General features: G+C 41.3%; 1 protein-coding gene across 6 annotated transcripts in view; it reads left to right on the top strand.

The window, feature by feature from the left end:
- TRIM2 (tripartite motif containing 2) overlaps positions 1-18,887 on the top strand; it is a 100,590-nt gene extending 81,703 nt beyond the window's left edge. For all 6 annotated transcript variants that reach the window (XM_072121140.1, XM_072121098.1, XM_072121119.1 and 3 more), the window contains 7 exons: positions 132-855; positions 6,247-6,350; positions 14,399-14,566; positions 15,768-15,936; positions 17,325-17,395; positions 17,748-17,888; positions 18,554-18,887. In XM_072121140.1, the coding sequence (XP_071977241.1) occupies positions 132-855; positions 6,247-6,350; positions 14,399-14,566; positions 15,768-15,936; positions 17,325-17,395; positions 17,748-17,888; positions 18,554-18,706 (1,530 nt within the window). In that variant the 3' untranslated portion in view covers positions 18,707-18,887. The remainder of the gene's footprint in view (positions 1-131; positions 856-6,246; positions 6,351-14,398; positions 14,567-15,767; positions 15,937-17,324; positions 17,396-17,747; positions 17,889-18,553) is intronic.
- Positions 18,888-22,201: the final 3,314 nt, after the last annotated feature.

Here is a 22,201-nt window from a genome sequence, read left to right as displayed (position 1 = left end):
TCTAGACCATATATACGATTGGCTGCTGCTAGATAAGACTATCAGCTGTGCCTGTAGACTCTCTGTTCAGGGAAGGATTTTTTTTTTTCTGGTTAAATAACTAACTACTGAATTTTGTACTTTGGTCTTAGGTTCTCCAAGCCCAGCTAGACACATTAATTGAAGGGCAGGACAGTATAAAGAGTTGTAGCACTTTTACAGCACAAGCACTTAACCATGGGACTGAGACAGAGGTCTTACTAGTGAAAAAACAGATGAGCGATAAGCTCAACGAATTGGCAGACCAGGATTTCCCATTACTTCCTCATGAGAATGACCAATTGGACTTCATTGTAGAAACTGAAGGGTTAAAAAAGTCTATTCACAATCTTGGAACTATACTGACCACGAATGCTGTTGCGTCGGAGACTGTGGCCACCGGCGAAGGTTTGAGACAGAGTGTGGTCGGTCAGCCTATGTCTGTTACGATTACCACAAAGGACAAGGACGGTGAACTGTGCAAAACTGGCAATGCCTACATCTCGGCTGAGTTGTTTACGCCTGATGGTAGTGTCTCAGATGGAGAGATATTAGACAATAAAAATGGCACCTATGAATATTTGTATACAATTCCAAAAGAGGGGGATTTTACTCTATCTCTGAGACTTTATGACCAACATATCAAAGGAAGCCCTTTTAAACTCAAGGTGGTAAAGTCTGCGGATGTGTCCCCCACAACAGAGGGGGTCAAGAGGAGAGTGAAGTCTCCTGGCAGTGGACACGTCAAGCAGAAGGCAGTGAAGAGGCCGGCAAGTATGTACAGTACGGGGAAAAGGAAAGAAAACCCAATAGAGGACGATTTAATATTTAGAGTAGGTAAGTGGCATCTATGTTCAAAAATGTAAACATTTTTGTGATATTTAGATGAAAACAGTTATATTGTTTAGGAGCCACAGTGAAGTTTTTATAACACTACAAACAACAAACGAAGAAGTGTGAGGCAGAATATGGTCTTTTGTACTAACAAACACAGGCCTAATATTTATTAGTCGGAGATGAGATGATTCTATTTCTTCGTGGATTTGAGATAATAGCTGTAATAGTGCGCCTATATTTTAAATGAATTGTACTACATGCACATGTTCCTAAATAACGTTTGTGTCTACATAGCCTTAGTTGTACAAATGTGTCCAGATGAGGAAGTTAATTGTATAAAAAATAACAATTACAATAAATAATTACATGAGAAAAAATTAATAAAAATAACAAAATCCAGTTTAAAACTAGTAAGTAAACTAAACACATTTATTAACCCCTTAGCGCTCTGCGCCATAGCTGTACTGCGCTGAGTCCCGCGAATAGCGCTCAGCGCAGTACAGCTACTGCGCAGAGACGATGCCAGTTCAGCTCTGCAGAGGAGCCGAACCGGCATCGGGAGTCGCAGACTGTAAGCGGTAATCTACCTCTGACATCCCCGGGTAACACCCGCGGACGGAGTGGGCTGTGATCGCGGGTGTTTAACCCGTTAAATGCCGCGGTCGTGCCTTCCAGGGGTCTTTACCCCATGATCGGCGCCCCCGTGCCGTTTTCGGGGGTGCCGATCGCTGCTATGGCACCTCTGGGGTCCGATCGGGACCCCAGAGAAGCCTGAAAACAGTGCTTTTAGGATGGCGTCTGTGACGTCATCTTAAAGGCAAAGTGTCAGCCTATGCATCTGCATAGGCTCACACTGCTAATACCCTGCAATACATGAGTATTGCAGAGTATTATCATGAACAAGCAATCATATATCCCACTAAAAATGCAATAAAAAGTGATCAACAAAACATATGTACTCCAGAATGATACTGTTGCAAAGTACAACATGTCCCACAAAAAACAAGCCATCACCCAGCTCTGTAGCCAAAAAACGTAACAATGTTATGCCACTTGGAAGACGGTGATGCAAAAATGATAGATTTTCCCCCACATTAGGGTTTTATTTTTGCAAATTTAGTCAAACATAAAAAAAAATATTCATGTCTGGTATCTCCGTAATCGTATCGACCCATAGAATAAAGATAACATGATTATTAGGCTATACGGTGAACACGAAAAAAAAAAGTAAAAAATCCAGTACAGAATTGATGCTTTTCTACTCATGACCTCAAAAAAAGTTCCTAAATTTTCAACAATAGGGGATACCAACCCCAAAATGGTAACACTGGAAAAAGCATCTCATCCCGCAAAAAAATGCGTCACATGGCCCAAATAACGGAAAAGCAAAAAATGTTATAGCCTTCAAAAGGGGCCAATGAGAAAACTAAAATCCTGGCAGCTGCAGGGCTCCTTCCCTTCTGAGCTTCGCTGTGCCCCCATAAAACAAGTCACGGCCACATGTGGGGGGTCTCTGAGAACAAACTTTATGGTGGGTTTTCTCTTTTTATCTTTTGGTAATGTGTAAATTTTAGGACTAAATGAACGTATAACCGTCAAAATTTGACCATTATAAATTTCACCGCCATTTTGATTCAATTACTATGAAGATCTCAAGGGGTTAACAATCTTCGTAAATGCTGTTTCTGATAGCTTGAGGGGTGCAGATTTGAAAATGGGTTGGTTATATAGGGTGGTTTTAATGCTAAATATGTAAAATTTAATTTCAAACAGTATTTATCCCCAAAATAGTCAATTCTGAAAATACGGAAAATCGCTATTCGATTTGTAAGCCGCGTAACGTCAAAATAAATTATCTAGACATTTCAAAAATTATGAAAAGGTAAAGTAGACACATGAGAAATGTGACTTGGCAAGTTATTTAGGTGGTAAATCAATCTGCCTGAAAATGCGGTGATTTCGAAAATGGAAAATTTTTCTAAAAATTCATCATTTTTTTTTTCTTTTTTTTGTAAATAAACGCAAAACTTATCAGCCAAAATTTACCACTAAAATGAAGTACAACATGTGGGGAAAAACAATCTCAGAATCGCTTTGATTTGATAAGTAACAGTGTTCAAAAGTTATAACCATATAAAGAGACGCAAGTCAGAATCCAAAAAATGGGACTGAGCCTTAAGCTACAAAATGGCTGCGTCCTTAAGGGGTTAAAAAAATTTTTTTTTTAGTAAAAACACCAGTTACACTATTTAAAGCCATAAATGAAAGTCAAGCAACTTAATCAACAGTGTATACTAGTATATACGATAACACACACAACAATGCATTTATAATGTATATCTGGGAAATAAATATGCAAATGTTTCCATGTTAACTCTTGTTAACTTGAAGGGGGGCCCATTAAAGGGGTTGGCCACTCTTTTACAAAAATTGCCCATGTGTATTTACTGCTATAATGGTAATCCCTGAATGTTTACATCAAGTGATTCAGCATTCCTGATACTTACCTTAGTGCTGTCTGCAAACTCTCTCTTGGTTTACATGTCTAAGAACTGATGAATAGGAGGGGCTGAAGCAGGGGACTGCACTCCCCCTTCTCTCTCCTTATGTCTGTCAGAGAGATAGACAGTGAGGGAAGGAGGCACAGTGAGTGACGCCATTAGGATGGACTGAAGGAGTAAGCTACTAAGCTACAGGAAGTTGTGTATATATGCAGTGGGCAACATGGTAAGAACAGGGAAAGGCTGAAGCTATAGGTTTTATTTTTCTCTTTTTCCTCTCTCTCCCTCCTATCCTGGGTTATGCTCCTATCGTTTGGGGGTGGGTGGTGATGGTGTAAAAATAAATTACTTTGTTTGAGATGTGAAAAAGGAACAGGTACATTTACATGCAGAAACATGTCTAATAGAAGATGTGTGATAATGGCAAAACCAGAATATGTATACAAAAAGGAACAGACTTCCACACTGTGGACCGTGCTGTTTTGGTCTCTTTTCATCTTGTCGGTACAGTGTAGGGAGCTGGTTTGGCTGCATAAGAGACACAGGTCAGGGAAAACAGAGGACTGTAATGACAAACTCGCCATAAGGAGAATAGTTTCTTTTCTGATGTAACATACATCTAAACGTTCTACTAACTTTTTCTTTACAAATTTACATAGGAAATGCTGCCTTTTCTATATATTCATTAATATTCTGACATGTTAATGTTTGTTTTGGATAAAACTTGATTTTCCAGTGGTTTTTTAAGATGAAAATAATGTTCACATGATCTCCAAGTTTACATCTTGCACGACCTCAAAGAAAGCTCATCTTTACGTACCCACTGTGCTTAGCCTCTACATATGTAGCCCATGTGCTTTACCATATAATCTTCATACATATTATTGCTACTACTTTGATCCAATGGAAACTAAGTTTTATGCCTAGAGAGCCAACTCTCTAAGATAAAAGTTTGGTGGCTTAACAATAAAGTAAAAAATCTTACTTGAACACTGAGTTTGGAAAAAAAAATCTGGAAAAATATTAAGAGACCACTGCACAGTTTTCTAAAAATCAGCATCTCTTTCTATTCCAGTCTTAGTTGCATTCTAACCAAAGTACACCTCATTCTACATTCTACTTTGTGTGCTTTGGATTAGGCGATCACCTGAACCAAATCTTATTTAACCCTTTGACGACCCGTGACATAATAACACGTCACGGGTCAGCTGCGGGTGCATGGAGAGGGCTCACGGGCTGATGCTAGCACCAATCGCGGGTGTTAAGCCGGCGGCTTCAAAAAGATGGCGGCACACGGACGCTGCCATCTTGTTGGAGATCGACGCTCCCCGTGACGTAATCGGGGAGCGGCGATCGGTTGCCATGACAGCCTCGGGTCTTCCCAGTACACCGCATGGAAGAATAAATACTGTCACTATGAAGTGCAGTTTGTTGTTGCGCAGAAAACAATCGAAGTTATAGATTTTTGATTGTGGGGAGTGAAAAATAGAAATTAAAAAATAAAAAAGGGCCAGGTGCTTAAAGAGTTAAAGAAGGAAAGTATAAAAATCACTGCTGTGGTCTTCACAATCCTCTTGCAATAGGTCAAGATGGATGGCCAAACAAGGGCTCGAAAAAGCCCAAAAGTAGTTTCAATCAAAAAATTACTTTTAACCATTCATAAGGAGTTGACAAGAAAACTCAAATGTACTAGCAGAGGGAGACAGTGAGCGTCACGTTGCGTCCATTACAACAAGGTCAAGGAGCAGACATTGGGGACAACAAAGCTACAGATTGGAGAGTCACTTTTGCCCTCTGCCAATGACAGGACTGACCGTCATCTTATTTGAATGTCACTCAGCAACCATAGGATGACATCAAGTGACCTACAAAAGGGATGGCAAATGGCAGCTGGGGTCACCTGCATGGCAACAACAGCAGGGCTCAAGTCATATAAAGCTAGATACAAGGCTTTTATCTATGAGAAGCAAAGGAGAGCTGTGCTGAACTTTGCCAAAGACCATAAGGATTGGACCATAGAGGACTGGAGTATGGTAATCTTCTTTGATGCCTTGCCTGTGTGATGCCCACTGTGAAATTTGGGGGAGGATGTGTGATGATGCTTAAGCAAGGCGGGAATTTTGCAGGTCAAGGTCTGCATACAAGGTTACCTGGAAAAAGCACTTGTGTCCTTCTACTCAATCAATGTTTTTTTAACTCTGAGGACTGGTTTTTCTAGCAGGACAATCAGTGTGTGGATGGAGCTCCACATCAAGACCCTGTGATGGCCAGCCCAATCCCCAGACCCGAACCCCATTGAACACCTCTAGAATGTAATCAAGTGAAAGCTGGATAGTCACAAGCCATCAAACAAAGAAGAACTGCTAAAATGTCTGTGCCAGGAGTGGCATAATGTCACCCAAAAGCAGTGTGAAAGACTGGTGGAAAGCCTGCTAAGACACATGAACGCTGTGATTGAAAATCATGGATATTCCACCAAATATTCATTTCTGAACTCTTCTAGAGTTGTTGTTGTTTCTAAATAAAAATGAACTTGTTTTCTTTCTATTATTTGAGGTCTGACGGCACTGCTTCTTATTGTATTATTTTGACTATTTCTCATTTGCTGCAAATCCCCAAATTTTAGTTTGGCATTTTAGAGACTTTTTGTCAGTAGTTAACATAATAAAAGAACAATATACGTTTTACTCAAAAATCTACCAAACAAGAGAAAAAACTGAAACTGAAAATGTTGCAGTGGTATCTTAATTTTTTTCCAGAGATTGTGTAATATGTATAATATATTTTTTTTCTAATTTTGAACAGAGATCAATACATTTGTATCTGCGTACAGAAAGGGCTTATTTTTAATTGCTAGATGCTTCAAATTAGATTATCTTTTCACCTCTAGGTACAAAGGGAAGAAATAAGGGTGAATTTACTAATCTCCAAGGAGTAGCAGCATCAACCAATGGAAAAATATTGATTGCAGACAGTAACAACCAGTGTGTCCAGGTATGTCTGTCTTCTTTACAACTGCAGTCATATGCATTCCTATTTGTGTTATTTAGTGTTAGCATTATACATGGGACATCACTATCTTAAAGCAGAGAGAAATAGGAACAACCTGAATGTCTCTGTGCCTCTGGTTACTTTTTTTTATATATGAGCATAAAATAAATATCTGTGTTGCTCCTCACTTTACTGCAGCATTTTTTCAACCAGAATTAAAGGAAACCTACCACTGCTCGCATGATAAAATCATGCGAGCAGACCACCTGGTAGGCTATTTAATACTGATGCCGGCACATACTTTAGTTAGGCACGGCGATCGTTAGTTTAGATAAAAAAATGTTTTAATTACATATGAAAATATTCCTCCGGTGCTACCCCTACGTCATCTTCGGAAGGGAGATGCCTTCCGATCTTTAATTATTCCCGCCTCCTTCATTGTAGCCGTTTCCTTCGGGTGCCGAGAGCCGTGACGTCACCAAGCTCCCGGCACCTATCGCGCATGCGCAGATACTAACTCTCACACAGCCGGCTGGTGATAGGTGCCGAGAGCTTGGTGACGTCACGGCTCTCGGCACCTGAAGGAAATGGCTACAATGAAGGAGGCGTGAATAATTAAAGATCGGAAGGCATCTCCCTTCCGAAGATGACGTAGGGGTAGCACCGGAGGAATATTTTCATATGTAAGTAAAACATTTTTTTATCTAAACTAACGATCGCCGTGCCTAACTAAAGTATGTGCCGGCATCAGTATTAAATAGCCTACCAGGTGGTCTGCTCGCATGATTTTATCATGCGAGCAGTGGTAGGTTTCCTTTAAACACAAACACTGACAATGGGCTGGTAAGTCAGGGCAGTCCCATGTTTGTCCAACAGCCAGGACTGTAGACTATTCCACCCCCTAATGTTGTATTTTGTTGTCATTTACATAGGAAACTATGCAGGGGATTCCCCTTATCACCCTGTTGGTACCCATATGAATCAGGAAATAATGGGCAATTAACCATACAAGATCCCCTGCCAAAGTCTCTCATTAAGAAAAAAAAAGATTAAAAATAAATAAAGGTTAAAGAAGCAACTTATACCATTAAATTCTTTAATGCAAAAATGGTGACATTGCCTATAATATCAAAATTATTTTCAATCTGCGCAGTGAATGTTATCAAACTCTTAAAAAGATACAGGAACAGCAAACAGAAGATAAGTCAGCTCACCTGGATGGATAAGGCATATGCAGACGTGACGTCCCGTGAGCACGGATACTGTGGCTCCAAGTACAAGAAGGGTAATGGTAAAGAAATTCCAGCTGCAAACGGTGTCCACGTACGAATAAAATACTGTTTTCTTTATTCAAAAGCGTATTAAAAGCAGAAACATGATGAGGGCAAACAGCCTATATACATGGCAAACGCTGATACAGGGTAGTGAGGAGACGGATAACAGCCTACGCGTTTCAGAGAAACATCTCCTTAGTCATGGCTAACCTGTCAGAACTGACCGGGAGCTTATATGGGTACGACTGGTATCACATGATCCAAAAAAATGGGCGGTGTCGTGAGTCACGTGAAGCTCCACAGCGAGGTAGACAGGCTGTTTTTTTAACACAGGTATGCATAATAACATTAAAAATACTAACGTATACAAAAGTAAAAGAAGGAAAGTATGTTAGTTATGAGAGGGACATGTTAACATGGAACATAGCAACAGAATACTTTCAATATTGATATATTATATCCTGTTTTTTATTGAGACCTTCCGGAACACGGGTTTGTAACGAGAAGATCCAGAAGGTTTCTCTATTGAGAAGTTTCCTTCTGTGATCCCCCCCTCTGGAAGGGCGCTTGACTTTTTCAATTGCTATAACTGTGAGTCCTGTACAATCTCCCTGATGAACATTTTGAAAATGTTTAGAAACCGTAGAGGCATTGATTGTTTCTGTTTTACTAGCATCTGATATGTGACGACGGATTCTTGTTTTGAGAGAACAGGTGGTACAGCCCACGTATTGTATGTCACATCTGGTGCATGTAATGAGATAAATTACATATGTTGTATTGCAGTTGATAAAGCTGCATATTTTGTTTGTTTGTTGAGTGCGTACAGAGGTAAAATATTTGTTGGGAGCAGGAAAGTTGCAACAAATACATCTTTTGTGGCCGCATTTAAAAAAACCTTTTAAGTCTAACCAAGTGTTGGACACATGATTGTTAGATGTGAATAGACTGGGGGATAGTTGCATGCCTAGTGTGGGAGCTCTTCGAGCCACACATTTAATTTTGTCTGGAAGAATGGAAGCCAAGTCATTGTCTGTGTAAAGTATGGGAAGATGTTTGTTAACAATGTGAGAAATTTGTTCATATTGTAAACTGAATGTGGTGGAGAATGTGACCTGCTGTTTATGTTGTTTCTGTTTAATGTTTTCTGTTAGTAACTTATTCCTAGGAATCTTCTCCACTATATTTTGTGCCCTATTCAGCATCCATCTCGGATATTCCCTGTATGACAAATCTTCCTTCTTTTTGTGAATTTTTTGGGTTAGGGTTGCAATGTCTGTACAGTTGCGTTTGGTACGTATCATCTCCCCAACAGGAATATTTTTAATAACATGTTTGGAGTGACATGAACCAGCATTAAGTGTAGAATTAAGAGCTGTTGGTTTGGAGTAGGGTTCAATACTGACATGTGGGGTGCCCATGAGTGTGATGTCCAAGTAATGTATTGAGTTCTTGGATAATTCATGTGTGAACCGGAGATGCATGTCATTGGAGTTTATGTACTGTAAGAATTCTACGACCTCGGGTTCCGTCCCCTCCCACACCAGGAGGAGGTCGTCAATGTAGCGACCGTACCACCTGATGCGGGAGAGAAAAGGATTGTCCAAGGTGAAGAGGAACCGTTCTTCCCATGCGGCCATGTATATGTTAGCTAGTGATGGGGAGCATTTGCCCCCCATTGCTGCTCCACATCTCTGCACAAAAAATTCTTTATCAAATGCAAAATTATTATTTTCCAGCAGGAATTGTACCGCTAAGATCGTAAATTCTTGCATGACATTAGGGTAATCACTGAACCTTCTCAGGAAGGAGTGGAGACTTGTGACGGCAATTTCATGGTTAAGTGATGGGTATAGCCCAATGACATCACAAGTGAGCCAATAGTAGTGGTTTTTCCACTCAAAACCGTCAAATAATCCAACTACATGTTTAGAGTCCCTAATGTATCCTGGCAGGGATGTAACCAGGGATGTAACCTGACAGGTTAGCCATGACTAAGGAGATGTTTCTCTGAAACGCGTAGCCTGTTATCCATCTCCTCACTACCCTGTATCAGCGTTTGCCATGTATATAGGCTGTTTGCCCTCATCATGTTTCTGCTTTTAATACGCTTTTGAATAAAGAAAACAGTATTTTATTCGCACGTGGACACCATTTGCAGCTGGAATTTCTTTACCATTACTCTTAAAAAGATACTCTTAAAGAAAGTAAACAATAAATCCCATTAACACCAAAATAGAAGCATGAAAACAATACAAAGCTGGTATAGGGATACATGCAGTGGCCCAATGAATGATATCACTGTGAATATTTCAGCAGTTTTAACCATTTATAGCTGCAGAGAATGTAAGGGAACATTTCTCTGCCTCTGCCCAGCTGTTACTTATATTACAAGTGGCCCTGTGACTGCTAATTCAAGATGTATTAGTGGGGGGAGGCTGCTGCTGAGTATTTTATTGATGGGAGGCTGCTGCTGGACGTTTTATCAAGGGGAGGCTACTGCTGAACGTTTTATTAATGAGGTAAGGCTGTTCCTGGACATTGTATTGAGGGTATTCATGTGTAATGTGTAAGTGTTGGAGCACAAGTTTAAGTATATGAGGCACTGATCCAAATTTAAAATCGGGTTACACCTTTGATAAGGTGGTTTCCTAAACTTTACCAAATTTTTACTAAATCTATAATATCTGAAAAAATGTGCATATTTCTGGACATCTTCTTTAAAATGTTGTGACAGCTCCATGTTCCACTCCATAGCTTTTGCTTTAAGCCAGAGCTTTGTCCGAAATGTTATTAAAGCTAGATGTGAATGCTATCGGCTTGTTAGTCTTTCCATTGTGTTTAAAGCATATCCAGCTGCTCATTTAATGGGCTGCATAACGTGCTTTGTTTACTCATTAATGTAGATAGCTCTGCTTTCATACTACAGGATATGGACTCATTTTAGATTCTGACCTCACAGCATTGAGTGGAAATTTCCACTGAGTCCATTTGCCTGCTGACACAGAGGAATGGTTTGGATTTAATGCCGTACATCATTTTAGAGCAGTGCTTCCTGCAGATTGTTGCTTCACACTCAATAGTTTTATTTGATATGGATTACTAAGCTCGTTTTATTGTCATGGGTGTTATTTTTAATGATAGCTTTGATGTGATTATTGTCCCAACAAATTGTGACCACTTACAGACATATGAGATCCTAAGTTATCTGTAATATGTTTTAGAAAAAATGTGTTCCTAAAAACAAAACTTGAAATAAATGATTCAGACTGAAAACAATATGCCTGAATTCCAGGCTCTAAAGCTTTTCCACTCCTTAGATTAATAAGTCCTCTACTTATGTTTATCTGCTCCACTCTGGTGTCATGTAGCCCCTCTTAATGTGCCCCTCATGCACACAGTCATGTCGCAGTACGGGGGGAGGTCATACACACAGTCACGTTACAATACAGAGAGGAATCGTGCATACAATTGTGTCACGCTCCTGGGGGGGATCATGCACACAGCCGTGTTGCTGTACGGGGGGGGAGGTCATGTCACACTATGGGGGGAATTATGCACACAGTCGAGTTGCAGTATGGGGGGCCATGCACACAATCGTGACACACTACGAGGGGGTCATATGGACAGTTGTGTTGCACTACAAGAGGGTTATGCACACCTATGGTTATGGGGGGTTATGTTGCAGTCCGAGGGAGGTGGGATTTGTCATGCACACAGTCATACCGCAGTACGAGGGAGTCATGCACACAGTCAGGTTGCAGTACAGGGGTTCAAGCACACAGTGATACAGTACAGGGGAGAATGTCATCCATATAGCGCTAGGTGGGTCATGTACAAAGTCATGCCACAGTACCGCAGTAGGGGGGAATTATGTTACAGTCAGAGGTGAGGGTCATGCACACAGTCATGTTGCAGTACAGTGCGGTCATGCACACAGTCATGTTGCAGTACAGTGCGGTCATGCACACAGTCATGTTGCAGTACAGTGTGGTCCTGCACAAAGTCATGTCACAGTTTGGGGAGTCATGCACACAGTCATGTCGCAGTATGGAGGGGGGCTATGCACACAGCAGTGTCTCTGTATGAATGGGTCATGCACACAGTCAAGTAGCAGTTTGAAAGGGTTTCGCTGTACGAGGGTGTAATACATGTGGTTCATGCCACAGTACACACAGTCGCATCTCAATACAGGTGGAGCTATGCACACAGTCACGTCACTATACGAAGGAGGCCATACATACAGTCACTTTGCAGTACATGGGGGGGGGGGGTCATGCACATAGTCGCATCACAGTACAGGGGGGTCATGCACACAGTCATGTCGCAGTATGGGGGGGATCATGCACACCGTCTTGTTGCCATGCGGGGGGATCATGCACACAGTCATGTCACTGTACGGGGGGGTGATGCATATAGTCACGGCACAGTACGGAAGGGTCATGCACACAGTCAGGCCGCAGTATGGGGGGGTTATCTCACAGTCTGGGGGGAGGGGTCATGAATACAGTCAAATCACAATAATGGAGAGGTTCCTTGCACACAGTCATGTTGTAGTACGTGGATGTGTCATGCACACAGTCATGTCTCAGTACTAGGGGATAATACATACAGATGCCACAGTACAAGGGGGTGAATCTCACAGTCATGCCGTAGTATGAGGGGGTATTGCACACTGTTATGCTGTAGTATGAGGTCTTCATGCACACATCGATGTCTCAGTACGGGGGGTCATGCCTACGGTCATTTAACATTACCTTAAGGTTGCACACAGTCATGTCACATTACCAAGGGGGTCCATATTATAGTACTCTGGGGTCATGCCCACAGTTATGCCGCTGTACAAGGGGATCATTCACACAGCAATGTCTCAGTATGGTGGAGTCAAGTGCACAGCAATGTTGCAGTATAGCGGGGTTATGTACACAGCGATGTTCCATACGAGGGGGGGGGGGGGAGTTATGCACATAGCGATATCGCAGTACTCGGGGGTCATGCAAACAGCGATGTCACAGTATGGGGGTCATGCAATTGACACAGCCATGTCACAGTTTGGGGAGGTGGACATGTTTATAGTGATTTCACAGTACATGGGTGAGCCATGCACACAGTGATGTTTGAACTACTGGGAGGGTTAGGGGGTTTAAATAGAAAATATCAGCAGCACTCCAGGATGAAGTATTAAAGGGAACCTGTCACCACATTTTTCACAATTGCAGGTAGTGACAGGTTCCCATAGAGCCCTGGTAACTAACGGACACCTTTCTTTTAGCTAAAAATTGTTCCCTTAGATTCCCAATTTTCAACTTTATAGTTTTACCTGGTATCTAAGCTTGGCTACAGCAAGTCGAGGTGGGCGTGGCCTCCTTGGGCTGAATCCAGCAGCTCCTCTACATCCTGCAGCTATAATATCATGTGACCAGGGTGACATCATCTCAGGTCCTACAGCTTTTGTAGCATTAGAGAACTGTGCACCAAGCATATATCTCAAGAAATCACAGCATATTGTATCACATGAAATCACAGCAGCCTGCATGGAGAGGAGTAGTAGTTCATGCAGGCTGCTTGTTTTCGACTCCCTCCAAAGATGCATAGATACCAGTCAAAATTATAACTCTGATTTTATGGGGATCGGAGGGAAACTATTTATGAGTCAGTTACTAGGGCTCTGTAGGAACCTGACACTAGCTGTATATGTGAAAAAAGGGGTGACAGGTTCCCTTTAAATCAAAAGTTTTCCTTTAATTATCAGAGGTAGCATGCAGCATGCCTGATAAAGACCTATATGGTCCAAACGTTGCACAATAGCTCTGAATAAAGGAAAACTTTTGATTCAATACTTCATCCTGGAGGACTGCTTTTCTACTTTATCTACTATTGGATTCTGGCAACTAGGATCAGCATCTGCCGTGTACCCTATCTATATGTGAGTTACCATTAATTTGTTGGCTGACTGGATGCTGTTCCACACATGAATTTTCATAGAAGTACAACTGCGCAGTGCGGCAAGGGTCATGCACACAGCGATGGCGCAGTGCGGCAAGGGTCATGCACACAGCGGTGGCGCAGTGCGGCAAGGGTCATGCACACAGCGGTGGCGCAGTGCGGCAAGGGTCATGCACACAGCGATGGCGCAGTGCGGCAAGGGTCATGCACACAGCGATGGCGCAGTGCGGCCAGGGTCATGCACACAGCGATGGCGCAGTGCGGCAAGGGTCATGCACACAGCGATGGCGCAGTGCGGCAAGGGTCATGCACACAGCGATGGCGCAGTGCGGCAAGGGTCATGCACACAGCGATGGCGCAGTGCGGCAAGGGTCATGCACACAGCGATGGCGCAGTGCGGCAAGGGTCATGCACACAGCGATGGCGCAGTGCGGCAAGGGTCATGCACACAGCGATGGCGCAGTGCGGCAAGGGTCATGCACACAGCGATGGCGCAGTGCGGCAAGGGTCATGCACACAGCGTTGGCGCAGTGCGGCAAGGGTCATGCACACAGCGTTGGCGCAGTGCGGCAAGGGTCATGCACACAGCGTTGGCGCAGTACAGCTTGGTGAGAGTAAAATAGAAAGTAATAATTAAGGTTAAAAAGCTCAATTTCACTTTTCTGCACATACTGTTTAATCCCTACTTCTTTTGTAGGTGGTTAAAAAAACATAAGGTTAGAATTGCATTTTAATAGATAAGTTTATTCGCAACCAATACAATTAGCAGACGTAACAATAGAATCGCTGCAGTCAGAGGTTTGTGTTAGTAATAAAAGATTTGTGTTCCAGATATTTTCAAATGACGGCCAATTCAAAAGCCGGTTTGGCATTCGAGGAAGATCGCCAGGACAGCTACAGAGACCAACAGGCGTGGCAGTGCACCCCAGTGGTGACATTATTATTGCAGACTATGACAATAAGTGGGTCAGCATTTTCTCCAGTGACGGCAAGTTCAAGGTAAATAAATAATAATAATAATACTTTTGTGAACCACATTCCTTATTAATGCTCAGAGAGACCAAAAAAACCCAAATCAGAAACTGTAATTTTATTACATTTTCTGCTCACAAAATTTTATGTCACAAAAAAAAGACAACATTAAAATGCCAAGGTGAAACTCCTGTGTGCGTTGTGCTCAGTATACATATGATGCTCCCTCTAGTGGCCAACAGTAGTAAATCTAAAACAAAATTTAATTTGTAATAATTCACAAAACATGAAAAGAAATATACAAATAGATATTCATTTAAATCAATTGAAAATATTTACTTTTTTTTGGTTACGAATTCCTTAAAATTCCTTTTCTGATATGACACATAAGCTGGGTATGCACTTCTCTTCTTTACTATATGATGGGGCATGCGTGGGCACAGCTGAGTAGCCGAAGAGCACTGCGGCCCTGTGCACACAGGTAAGACATCAGAGGCTACAGGCGCTTGGTAAGGCTACTCCATGCCGCAGTAGCCTCTAAAGTTAATCTTAAAAAAAGATAACGTTTTTAATTAGTTAGGTATGGTTAAAAGTTTGGGTAAAGGCAATGTAGGGCTCGGTAGATAGGAAGGTATCGACCATCAGGAAAGGTTTCCTTTTAAAGGGGTTTTCCTATGAACAAAAGGTATGCCCTATGCACGCGATAGGGCCTAACTTGATGATCAGTGGGGGTCTCAGTGCTAAGACACCACAGATTACAAAAACAAGGGGCCTGTTTGTCGAGGAGCAGACGGGCACACATCCGTGATCAGTGATTGCGGCGCTCTGCAATTTCTGTCATCTCCATAGAGATTGATGGAGCAGAAAGGGCTGTCTGCCCCACGACGGAGCGACGAGAGGTTTGACGGAGGTACGTGAGACCCCATCCGACCCACTCATTTCATGATCTGTGGGAGTCTCGGCACTGAGACCCCCACTGATCAGCAAGTTAGGCCCTATCCCCATAGTCATCCATTTTCAAGTAAGTAGCTCTAATACCACTAATGAAGCCCCTTTAGTGACAGGGTCACAGTTTTATATGTAAGGCAACTACCGGTACTTGAATACCCTGCCCATTACATAGGGGTCATCTGCATCTCCAGCTAATAAGCTATAAGTGAAGCCTTAGACACATTAAACAAAAACTATTATCTATCCTTATACTGACTGTAGTGTTTCTACTTTCCAGACAAAAATTGGTTCAGGGAAATTGATGGGACCCAAAGGTGTGTCAGTTGATCGCAATGGACACATAATCGTGGTAGACAACAAGGCATGCTGTGTGTTCATCTTCCAGCCCAATGGCAAAATAGTAACCAGGTTTGGAAGTCGAGGAAATGGAGACAAGCAATTTGCAGGTAGAGTTTATGTAATATTTAGATTACCCTTGCTATATACTATTGTATGATTTCTGTTTTATGTTTCATTATTGGTAAGCAAATGTTAATAACTGATTCTGCTGCTCTCTCATTTGAGAATGACAGGGGTTCTGACAGGTGAACTTCCATAATAGGGAGGTGATGGCATATCCAACTGACGTGGGGAAATTGTATTCACTTAAAGGGGTATTCCAGGAATCAGCATAATTCATATACAAGCGGGCACTCAAAATAAAAGCTAATGTGTTATTAGTTGTTATTTAAAATTTTGCTCCCCTTAGCAGAAAATGCTGGTGACATAGACTGTAATGAAGAATTAAAATGCTACTGGCCCTTTAATCAGTCCGTTAATTTCCTCCGCGCGGTCCGTCGCAGAAAAGAAGATGGCCGCTGGTCACATGTCCACATCACATGTCCTGTACCTGCCTGGGCAGGGTCATGTGATCACCACTACGCTTGGCTGTAGTCGGTTGGTTGCAGTGCATCCAGTATGGCCAGTGTTGTGGTGATGGCAGTTACACATCATTACTATGGTAACAGAGCAAGAAAACCTGTTACATCATCACTGTTAGCAGAGCATAAGTGGTAGGAGGAGTTACTGAGAACTAAAGGATCATGGAACTTGTAGTTTCCAGTGGCGGCCATCTTGGTGATAACTCCACCTACTTTAGAGAGGTCATAAATTTTGTAAATCATAAAATCATATTATTTAAGCTCCGTTTTGTGACTAATGACACTGAGTATTGTTGTATTCATTTATTTATATCATCAAAGGTTTTTGTGTCAGACGTTCATATTCCCGGAATACCCCTTTAAGGCTACATTCAGACAGCCGTATGGGGGATGTATATACTACCGACATATATATGGCCAATATACGTCTCCCATAGATGGCAATGGGCGCGTGGCGCCCTACGGTAGCGTTACACACGTGCGGCGCCATACCACTCCGTACCCCGTGAAAGAGGGCAGAGCTCACCTCCTCCTCCTCTCCCCATGCAACGCGGTGTGCCTGCCGTAGCAGTACTTTGAGATATCAAATACCATGGAATTCATATGAATTAGTTAAAGGGGTATTCCAGGTATCAGCATAATTCATAGACAGATGGGACCACCATAAGATCATGAACATTATTATTACTAGCAACTATACAAGACTAAAGTTTTAAGGTGATTTGTTCTAGAAAAAGTGTGTTCTACTATTAAGTAGGGTATGAGAACAGGTAGGATCCTACAACTGGATGTATTAGTTAATAGTACATTTAGAATAAAGTTAGTATATAGTCATTATAGTTAATGCTGTGTATATCCGTTTCTAACAGTATTGCAAAAATGTTAAATGCATGTATAATTCTCTGTTTATTTAGGACCTCACTTTGCTGCTGTAAATAGCAATAATGAAATCATTGTGACTGATTTCCACAACCATTCGGTTAAGGTATTGTATTTTAAAATAACTTTTACTAGAACATTGTGACTATCATTCTGCCATGTAAATGTTATTTGGCAAAGCATTTTATATTCCCATTCCCACATTTAGTAAATATATATATGCATAGGATAAATGATTTCCCTGCAGATTTCATTATTCTTAACGTATGTCCATTGAATTATGATGTGTGTGATATGACTGCAGAGCCACTGACCTAATATTGTAAATAATAATGTTGCACATCACCCTGGAATAATATGTGTATATATCAGGAGTAACAATATTTATGGCAATTGTATGACTTGTAAGTTATTCCATGTGTGGCATCATTGGGATATTTTGTCACCTTCCGATCCAGGTATTTAATCAAGATGGAGAGTTTATCTTGAAGTTTGGATCAAATGGAGAAGGCAATGGACAGTTTAACGCACCAACAGGAGTGGCCGTGGATTCCAATGGAAATATAATAGTAGCTGACTGGGGAAATAGCAGAATACAAGTAAGAGCCAGCATGTTATTTGTTCCAGAAACATACACCCAGTAAGCAGCATACACATTAAATAAATGGTTAACATTATTGTGCTTTGACAGCTATATGTGTATATATATGTGTATGACAGAAGTTTGTGAGCAAGTTTGAAAAGAAAATCCCGTTCGGTGCTCGTTTCTGGATTTTTCACTTTTTTATTATTAATGATTAAAAGACAAGTACGCGTCACCCAATAACTATACATTTTTATTGTGATTTTAATATAGTTTAATAGTTTTTTACTTGTTTTTTTTAATCTTAATAATAAAAAAAATGAAAAATATGAAAAATCGGAAAATAAAAATCCCGTTTGGCACCCGTTTTTTAAACCCGAGCTACATGCTCACAAACCACTGGTTGGGAGACTTTGGGTCCACCAAGGGCAGTCTCGTGGATTTGGTCTACAAAAGCGTTACAAGTTGGTTTTGGCTTTTTACACAACACTGTAAGGTGAGCAACTAGTTATAATTATCTACTGGAGATCCGTAATACTAAACCTTCTACACTATATTTGCACTTTCCATCTTTTTTTCTTTACCACAAACATTCAACAAATATGTGTATGTCATACATGTAATATTTTATATGTACAGTTACTTTACCCAGCAGTAAATATTCTGTCTTCGTGACTATAGGTTTTTGATGGAAGCGGATCGTTTTTGTCTTACATCAACACTTCTGCAGACCCCCTGTATGGTCCACAAGGACTGGCTCTGACTTCAGACGGCCATGTTGTTGTAGCAGACTCTGGAAATCACTGTTTTAAGGTTTATCGGTACTTACAGTAACTTGATGGCCATTGTTTTTTGGGGGGATTTACTGCACTCAATATGAACCAATAGAACTTCTAGCAAGATGGATGGAAGTGATCTTAAAATGACTTTCTCTTATTTAATCTCCATGTGATCATGTTTACGTCTTAGCGATGGCTCGTGTCTGTGTCAGACTGCATTATCGCTGAACACTGAAGGAACTTGTCAGTGTAAAATAGGATGCCATTAACGTGTTACTGGAAACTTTGAAACACAAATTAAAATTAAAAAATGACTCATCTTGTGCACTTAGGTCTTTGACCTCATAGAAATGAACTCATGGACATGGTCACCCACATGCTATAACCAGTTGTTGTCATACATCATTTGCCCAGCACTGAAATGCAGAAGTCTAGCTCTGTGTATCCTGGTAGGTATTGTATTTAAACATAGGAAAAATAAAACCTTGGTCTTAAATAACATTAATGTAACATATTAAATGTACACGTGTATTCAGAAACTTTACAAATTATTGTCACATTTGTAATAATGACCTAAGTCTTCTTTACACGACCATTGGCAGTCTATGTGCACTTCTATTTATCCTGTGGTACATTGATAAAGCATCATGAAGTATATGCTGTTTCATTTCATGCATCTTTTTCCATTTTTATATAAGATATTCTGAATAAATGATGAGGGAAGCTTAAAATACTTTGCAATGGAGCTATGCCTTACTGATAGATAACCATAGATACCAAAAAGAATTGACTATGGAAACATTGCATGCTTTATTCTTCCAATAAGAGACTTGTTGGAGTCTCTCATTACAATTATTCTAAAGTGGAATGACAAAGTCAAGTCTTGTATGGGATTTATAGCCATATATTGAGTATTGACCTGTACTACTAGAACAACGGCACTAACAAAAATGGGAAAAACTTAGGTAACAAGTGAATGTAATTGTACATAAATTTCCTTTTGTAACGGTTTGCTAAAAAGAAGAATTACTAAACTGTTTGATATAATGGGTTTACAAAGTACAGACCATAGTATAGTCCTTTAATACAGAGGCATAGTGGAGCTGGTATAATGGTCACAATGGCCTCCCTCTAAGGCTTCATGCACACTCCCATGTGCTCCACTTGCCCTTATCCTGGGTGGAGGAGGAGTGGGTGAGCGCTGCTTACCCCTCCCCTCTCTATAGGGAGCTGCAAATTGCACCCCTATTCTGTGAGCTGGCTGCCTTTTTTGCGCCAAGCTCATATACAGATGTGTGCATGGAGCCCTATGGTGGGAATCTTCTGCCAGGCTGAGCATTTGCTGTGTTTGTATCGGTTATTACAATTATTTATTGTCCTAGAAAACGATGCAGAATCAAAAATTATATCGTGGTCAGTACAGATTGCATATTCTGCACAGTGGTGCAGATTTATTAAGATGGTACATTTTTGCCTAAATTTATGTTGTCTTGGTAATTGTGGCCCTGGACATAGCTCTTAACAACAGAGGGGAGTACACTCCATAAACTGCATCTGATGAAAGGCGCTACTTACTGAAAAATCTGTTTTGTGTACAGAAATAAACACCAGTGTGAATAGCTGCATGTATTAAGTTGGCTTTATATTGTACACTTAGTACACCCAGTTTCACTCTGCCATGGCCAGTTAGTGAATCATGGACTATGCCATTTCATAGAACAACCACACTGCTGAGGATGGGAATCCTTGCATCATTTTGATATACTGTATGATGTAAGAAATATCTGCTTCCCTGTCAAATGCAGCTCTGAAGTGTAATTATCTTATATCACTATAATGCAAGTATTCCTTTTCCTGGTTGTCTGGTTTTTTTGTGATAGAGGTCACTGTGTGGGGGGAGCCCAGAGGTCACTGTGTGGGGGGAGCCCTGAGGCCTCCTGCACATGAATGTCCTCAGTCTGTGTTGGTAGATCCCACAGACTGAGTACAGTGCAAAGAACGCAAGGGACTTCTTGTCTGCCAGTGGCAGGCAGGGATTCTTTGCATTATAAATCACTATATAAGGATATTTTCCACATATATTGTAAAAATCCATTGCAGATTTACAATAAAATCTCTATGTATTTTAAAGGCTTAAATCTGCAAAAACAATCAATGTGTTGTAATTTTAAAGGGAATGTGTTGTCAAGTTTTGTTTTGACTTTTTCAACCCAGATAGAAAACAAAAACAGATTATTTAATGAGGACCTGTCACCACGGAAAACCCATCCACCAAATGTGCCCCCCCTAATCCTCCCCCCAGCCCCTTTCTCCCTATTCATTTTTTTTTATTTATGTGCAGTAAATTGATTTAAACCGATCCGACCTCTTACCAAATAAGAGGTCGGAACGGGTATCTGGTGTGCTGGCAGTCGGCGGTATTCATAAGGGGGCCGGCCGACACACACACCCAGCACACCCCTGCCAGCGGTCACATTGCATTGCATCGCTGCCGGCTCTCCGCGGTGCGGCCGCACTGCACTAACAGCGCTGCGGAGAGCTGGCAGCGATGCGATGCTGCCGGCTTCTCCTACAATATGACCGCTGGCAGGCGCGTGCTGGGGGGGTGTCGGCCGGCCCCCTTATGAATACCGCTGACTCCCAGCACACCAGATACACAATCTGACCTTATTTGGTAAGTGGTTGGATCGGTTTGAATCAATTTACTGCACATAAATTAAAAAAAAAATGGCTAGGGAGAAAGGGGCTGGGGGGAGGATTATGGGGGGCACATTTGGTGGGTGGGTTTTCCGGGGTGACAGGTCCTCTTTAAAAAAGTTTCTCTGTCTATGATAATGGGGGCTTCCATCTTGCCTGAGCCCTGGTAGCAGCATAGAATTATATACGGTACATACATCACTGATTGTCTGTCAGTAGTGGTAATGAGGACTTATCTTCTACTATAATACTCACTGTCTTGTATATGATGTAAATGAAGTAACTGCTAAAAAAAGACCCTACTTACCAGCAAATGTCAGTTTATTATTAAGCCCAGTTTTCAAGGTGAAAATTGTGATATAGTGCTATTTATAAAAAATAAAGTTTTTAACGACACCTTCCCTTTAAAGAGAACCTACCAACAGGATTAAGGGGTGTAAACCAAGCCTACTTACAAACTGGTATATGCCCCTTCCCCAGGATCCGCTTCTTTTAGCTACTTACTCGTATGCCCATGTTTTTAAAAAGTATGCAAATGAACTAGAGGGGCTCCAGCTCCACAGCTATTACTTGATCCCAGAGCACCTCAGGCTTATTTGCATAATTTTTAAATCCTTTTTTGTAAAAACAGGGGCATAAGAAGCGACTTGGCGGTAGATGTCATTTAAAATCCACACAGCAACCCCAGTGCTGACTGCAGTATTCATGATGGGCCACCTCCGCTAACACTAGCGTGTCATTTATCAAGTGTATTGTTTCTTTTAGAACACGTCTGTAAAGGATTCTACTGTGAATAAAATGTGCACATGATCAGAATAATCTACATCCTAATTTTCAATGGTTTGCAATTTTA

This window comes from Engystomops pustulosus, chromosome 1, assembly GCF_040894005.1.
Source record: "Engystomops pustulosus chromosome 1, aEngPut4.maternal, whole genome shotgun sequence".
NCBI classification, from domain to species: Eukaryota; Metazoa; Chordata; class Amphibia; order Anura; family Leptodactylidae; genus Engystomops; species Engystomops pustulosus.
This window is presented reverse-complemented; position numbering and strand designations above follow the sequence as displayed.